Here is a 7078-nt window from a genome sequence, read left to right on the forward strand (position 1 = left end):
CAGACAAAAGAAATGTCTGAGTAAGAACTTCTCATCTGCAGTTATCGTCCAATCAGCGAGCAGGCCTTGAAATGATGGTGACAATCATGTTGCATGAGATAAGAGCCAGACATTCAACTGTCGGTTAAATGCTATAAATGTGAATGATGACAACTGAGAAGGACAAAATGGGCCAATGGTTTTGTAGCAAATTTGTTTTTAGTAAAAAAAGAAGAAGCATATCAAGTCCATCACATTGGTTGGAGAACACACTTGCTGGATCAAATCTATTCACACCTCATCTAATATTTGTATATTATATACATAATACAGTAGAATCAACTTGTGTATGACAAATGCTTGAACAATAATCAGAAATATGCATCTTCTAAAATAACAAAAACAACTCCATAATCAACAATCCCATTGGTTGGCTGAACTAGTGCAAATAGACTGAACACCGAGAACCCACACGATTGGTTAATACTAACTTCCTCCTACCAATACAGAGGAATACTCTTTTAAAAGTAGTCAATCACACATAATTTTGTAACGTGTATATTTAGTGACATCCTTAATTTTGACAGATTGGTTGAATCAATATAGAAAAGGATTTGCACATGAAACATGGAAAATGAATGAAGTTGATGTAGCCTTGGCTTTGCTAGTCAGTGTCGCAGTCATTATCTGTAATTCCTCAACATTAGTTCGCCCTCAGGAACAGACGGACTCCAGCAATGGCCGGAACTATCTTCCCATTTTTAATAAATACTTAAATCAGAGGTAATGTTTCATAACCGCATTCATTCCAGGAAGACAATGTGGGGGTTATGCAGGTTAATAGACTTATCATTGAAAAAATACACTACGTTCTTTAAACATGAGTTTAGTCAAAAAAAGATATTCTCTGGATTTAGTATCTCTTGATTTAGTATCTTTGTAGAGATACAGCCATTAGATGTGTGTGACAACACAGATCTTGTCCGTCCGTAAGATTCCTAAGAGTGTTTGAATGGATGTTGTTTGTAGCCCTGGTGTGTGGGAATGGGAAGTCAACCGTTTTCAAGAACCCAACAAGAGGAGGAAGGCAGGAATGTGGACGGAAGGAAAAAATTAGAGATTGTGGTCACTGGTGGGTAGTCGTTGTGTGAAAAAAATAAATCTAAAGAAAATCAGGAGCACTTTTAACTGGCTTTTTGAAAAATAAAAACAAGTACTCAAAAGAAATCAACGAAAACTAAACGCTTAAGATAATTGAACAATATTAGAAAGGTAACATGGTGTCTTGTAATTTATTGACCTGCATCTCATTCTGCCCTCCTATTCATTTATAAAGGAACATAATGATGTGATGTGGTCAAGTATTCATGTTTCAAAAGTAAATAGAAATAAAGACTCATCACTTGGACTTGACTTAAATCTCAAAGCAAGGCCTCAGGCGTTTCGCTAGCAGCTGATGTGGTCGGTGACAACATTGGGGTGGTTCTACAGTAAGTGATAATCCCCGTCATCCCCACCAGAGGGCAACAGTTACAAAGCGCAACAGGCAATGGATGCAGCATAGAGACCCTGAACGCAATAGAAGACCATAAGCATGAAGACCATTCAACTGAGTTGGTCAAAAAAGAAAAGAAAAAAGTGATTCCGGGAAAGAAAGCTGACCTTAAGACGCTTTAGAAGTTGAATTGGTAAACAGAAGTGGTACGTTCGTTTTTTTTTTAGCCTTACAATCAATTTCCAGTGTTTGTTAGGTTGTGGTCGGCGTGTGCGTGTGTACGTGTGCGTGCACGTGTGTGCGTCACGGCAGTGCTTTGACAAGGAACAGCTTGTCTCCGTAGTCGCTGGTGAAGATGGGGGCTTTCTTGTAGTGCTCCACCAGCTCGTCCATGGAGCCGAACCGGCGCTGGCCGATGCAGTAGCCGCCGTCCGTCAGCAGCACCTTGAAGTGCTTGTTCTTCTCCCTGGCCTTCAGAGACACCGAGAAGTCACTGGGCTGGAAGAGACACACACACACACACACACACACACACACACACACACACACACACACACACACACACACACACACACACACACACACACACACACACACACACACACACACACACACACACACACACACACACACCTTTAGACCCGGATGATGGTGTGCAGATATAGCAGCTGTGGGAACAAACAATAATAATAATAATGATGACGATTATTCTTATTCCTATGAATTACATTAGGTGCATTGCTGGTCTGGTTATTGCTTCTATGGCTGTAATTCGGATTGACTCTTGGTTTCACTTAGAGGATAACTCAATAGATATTTCAACCTGAACCCTATTTTCCAATTACTTTGGGTCCAAGTGACCACTGCTGTTCTTTTTTCAATTGGTCATGTATTGAGTGAAAGCGATTCTGCCATAGCGTCTGTGAAATGGTAAGACCTAGGGGCAACAGAGCAGTCAACGTTCGTCCTCTGAAAGTGCTTGTTTTTGGTGACAGGTTCAGACAATAAGGCTTATTATAATAAGTGTATGGCAACATCATGGAACAGAGCCCTAAAGAGACACAAAAACCTTTTTCTCAACCTTCACTTGAGCCGGTCTGTTTGTTGAGTGGAGTCTAACCGAGTCCCTCACTCTGAAATGTCCCCCGGTGAACGGTTGCAGGACGAGAACGGTGGAAACGTGAGTGAGAGTGGGAGAGGGTTATCATTGTGTTGGACAGCAGAAAGTGCAGCTCAGTGTCATCTCAAGTATTTCTGTGCAGGGAGGCTTGAGATGGGGATGATAAAAGAGACATTTCCTGGAACAACCCTACCCTGGAGAGACGCAGAGCGAGACTTCTCGTTGAGCGAAACCCGGTTTGACACAACAACAAGCAGATCAGGATCCGCTTGTTGTCTGAGGTAAGGAAAATAGCTGCGTTTCTCTAGGGAACCTATCATGTTGTCAGACTCTCAGAACAATCTGGGCCAGTCAGTGCACAAACAAGCCTTTTCTAGGTGACGGAGCACTACGGCCCCATAGGGTTACCTTGCAACCCGTATATATTCCACTGCAATGGCTGAGGCACGCTCGCTCGATACCAGACCAATTAAAAAAAAGAAAATTCTCTGCATTAGTCACTAAGACCCAAAAAGATGGAAAAATAAAGCCTGGGAACAAGACTTATCAGCGGGCTTATGTTTTATTTGCTCTGACGTATGAGTATGGCCCCCCTGGCCTGGCCCGGGAAATCTGGGGCGGGTGGATATGATGACTGTACAGAGGAGCGCCCCGCATGGCGGCCGCTGATGTGTCACACGTTTCATTGCCCTGATCGGTTGCATGTCTATCCACTAGCGGCCAGAGGCATTCAGGCCCCAGGATCCCGTTGACAGAGCCCCTTGAAAAATAGGGTCCAGGTGGAAAAATGTCTGAAGATAGTTAGTAGGTTAGTAGAGTTAGTAGGTTTAAACGCACAAACCTTTGCCAGAGAGACTAGTTAGTACAAACTAATTTGTATCTGAAAATATTAGTACCAGCAGGTGGCAGTATATTATTCCATCTAAAAATCAGAAATGCAATATGGACGAATATTACACAACATGCAATATTCCTGACCATTGCCTGAGGGCACCGTTGGCAACAGTTTCTTCAACTTAATGAACAATAACCAATGGACATATTAACCCTGACGTCACTTTACACGTCCACAGCTTTTACCTTGTAATCATTATACTTGTTCTAAGATCTATACATACTGCACTACTGTGCTCGCAGAAATCGGTGTTGTTAGTCAGTGACTGCTTATCAGTACATTGCGCTGTGTGCATGTTGAGCCACGTCAAAGAAGATTTTTTCCGTTGCGACAGACAAAAGTTTTATGAATCTGAATCGGACTTTGACAACATCTCAGCCAATGACGTCCTTCCTTCCTACTCACCGACGACTCGCTGTCCCGTATGAGGAAGTCGCCCTCCTCGGCCCGCTCGTTCAGGATGGCCTCCGCCTGGTGGCGCGTGACGTCGCCGTAGTACCAGTCCCTCCCGGCAAACTTCCCCGTGCGCACCGGGCCCAGGGGCCGCTCCGCCCGCTTCTGCGGCGTGCCGGGCCCCGAGGAGGAAGGGGCCGCGCCGGGCCCCTCGTTCAGCGGGGCCACATAGTTCCGGGGCACCAGGCCCACCTGGCCGAGCGCGTTCCTGCAGCGCCACCACTCGGGGTCGTCGGCGGGCTTCTCCACCACCTCCATCACCTCGCCCTTCTCGAAGTTCAGCTCCTCCTCCGTCACCGAGTTGAACGGGTACAGGGTCTTCACCCGCTGGACGGGCGCCCCGCCGGCACGCCCGTTGGCGAGGCCCCGCTCCGGGGAGTCGGCGTAATGTCTGGTCGAGGGGTCTCCTCCTCCTCCTCCGGCCTCCTCCTCATCCTCCTGCACGTAGTTGGAGGGGAACCAGCCGACGCGGCCCGCGCAGCTGCCCCGCCACCAGCCGTCGCTGCACTTCTCCATCACCACCACCCGGGCGCCCTTGAGCAGGCTGAGCTCGTCCTCCCGCTCCGCCGCGTAGGTGAACTTCACCACGGCCGGGACGTGGAGGTCGTAGACCCTCTCCGATCCACTGCCTCCTCCTCCGCCTCCTCCTCCTCCTCCTCCTCCGCCTCCTCCTCCATCTCCACCACCATCCCGGCCGCTCCTGCCGTTGGTCGGGAGCTCCGAGTCGGAGCCGGTCGTGGGCGAGGCGTCGCGGGTGCTCGTCTTCCTCTTGGTGCGGCTCAGGCCTGAGGCGGGAGAGGGAAGCAGGAGGGTCGGGTAAACACACTGATCAGGAAACTGACTGTTAGACCAGGGATTGTTTTCCCTTTCCCCCGCCTGTTCCCCCGTTTGGGAAGGGATTAGGATGAACTGAAAATGTGGAATTTGATTCAACACAATCGAGTAGGGCGGGGCTGTACAGAAAAATGCATTACCACGATAATCATGGGGAATTTAACAAGATTTTGATAAATATGCTCCGAATCAGTAACTAAGGGTCATCAAATTTAACTAAAATAAAGCATGACATCAGACTAAAACTAGTTTATCTTTCTCTATAACGTTTCAAACCTCATATTTCACCATATCTTCTCATTGTGATGAAAAGCTGACATCTCCATTTAATGACGGTACAATATCATTCAAAGACAATCAACGATAAAACTGAGTCATTGCCCATCCCTGTCATCAAGAGACCATCTCTAATCCAACCCAATGTCACTCTTTTCATTACGTGTTCGAGCAGTGAACCGGCAGGCGGACTCAAGACCCTTTTCACGCGTACAATTCTACAGAGACGACTCCCAGATACCTGGACAACTCCCAGAGTGGCTGAGAACAAGACCAGTGTGGGACTTCCTCTCCAGTTTGGGTCAATATGATGAAGTGAAATGACACACTTCGAAGTGTCGAAGTGTCGACACACTTGAAGCATAACATTTCAAGTGTTGAGGCGTATATACACACTATAGACCGACCTAGCTGTGCAATCCGGGGGAGAGGAAAAAAAACAGACTGCCTCAACCGCACAGGTGAACCTTGAAACTTTGAGAGTTGGTAAGGCTTGTATCAACAAAGAGCCACACACACACACACACAGTCACACACACACAAACGGTCACACACACACACACACACACAGAGTCACACACAGCATTCCTAACATCTTAGGTCAAAAGAAGGCAGAATGGTGCTCAGTATATACTTGTTATTCTATCTACACACTCCTCTCTACCTGTGAAGGCAGGGTCTGATCAGAGCCAGTGGGGGGGGGGGGGGGGGGGGGGGAGTGTCGACTGCAGTGTTAAAGTGGAGCAGCCAGCCGGCCGGCCTCCATATTGACAGACAGCTTCCCCGATCAAAAGCATCCACTTCTCCTTTGATTCTCTGAGTTGTATGGACCATTTAATTATGTTATTAATTATGTTACAACAAAGCTCTCCTCTTGTCCGACGATAACGTTCCACTTTTGTGGTGTACCTCTACCAAATTTGTTTTGTTTGTATGCTACAATGCTGCAGTGCACAGGATACCGATTTTTTGAACAATGTCAAAACACCCACTCAACCCTTTTTTTTTTAAATCAGACGTTATCGGCCCCGCTGTAAAACTATGATTCACTCGGAAAGGTCCCCCATACTTGCGGCGCATCATGTTATTAAAAGCCTGCGATGAACAACCTGGCTACTACCACGGTGCTGACACCATTGTTCCCCGATGGTAATTTCCACGTTCGCAGACCTTTTTTTTTTTTTTCTTTTGGGTCGCGCATTAGCATACAACATATGCTAGCAGGCGAGAGCGCTGATGTCAGGTCGTTTCCAGATTGGCTCATTTTCCCCGACAGCCAGCGGCCCAGTTTACTTACTGCCGAGGACACGCCGGGAAAATGCCACAGAAATGTCAGGTCGGAATAAAACAAACTTAGAAAACTGTTTGGAAGAAAGTTGCGATGGGTTCACCCAGAGTAGCAGCAAACTTGTGAGCCAGCCAGGAGATGAGGGGCGGGGGGGGGGGGGGGGAGAGAGAGAGCAGAGCGGTGTGAAGGAGTCCCCTGGCAGAGGGTTCTGGTGCTGGAGGAGAAGACCAGAAGCATCAATAGCAGCCCGGTGGGGGGGGGGCGGGGGGGGGGGGGGGACTGGGATACGGAGGAGCAGCTCACACACCTAGTCAGATATAGTTAGCCCTGATGGCGTCACGCTAGCGGCCAGCAGCAGACGCTTGGAGCATGATTCTGGCTGTGCAGGTGTGTGGTGGGAACTGGGGATTGGTAGGATAGGTTTGGAGGGGAGGGAGGTAAGGTAAAAAGGTCATCTTGGAGGGTTTGAGGATATAATAATTGTTGGTTATTTATGGGTAATAAGGGGGAACAAAAAACAGCCCCCCAAAAAAAAACAACCCTTTAGGACTCATTAGCTACGGGAGAGTGGGAGCAGGGACACACACACACACCACACACGAACAAGAAGCAATGGTGCAAACACACACACACACACACTTTCTTCCAACTCATTTCCACTTCAAGGCCCAGGCCTGCTGGCACTCCTCTCGTTTCTCCTCCCGCATTCACTCTCCTCAACCTTCGAGCGGCTGTGTG

At 47.7% G+C, this 7078-nt stretch overlaps 1 protein-coding gene across 1 annotated transcript in view; it reads right to left on the reverse strand.

The window, feature by feature from the left end:
- Nucleotides 1-206: 206 nt before the first annotated feature.
- Nucleotides 207-7078, reverse strand: part of nck2a (NCK adaptor protein 2a) — an 8669-nt gene continuing 1797 nt past the window's right edge. Inside the window, exons 2-3 of the mRNA XM_084478356.1 lie at nt 3895-4727; nt 207-1972 (exon numbers count right to left, since the gene is read on the reverse strand). Coding sequence (XP_084334482.1) covers nt 1778-1972; nt 3895-4727 — 1028 coding nt within the window. The 3' untranslated portion in view covers nt 207-1777. The remainder of the gene's footprint in view (nt 1973-3894; nt 4728-7078) is intronic.

This window comes from Micromesistius poutassou (genome assembly GCF_964030765.1).
Source record: "Micromesistius poutassou genome assembly, chromosome: 14".
NCBI classification, from domain to species: Eukaryota; Metazoa; Chordata; class Actinopteri; order Gadiformes; family Gadidae; genus Micromesistius; species Micromesistius poutassou.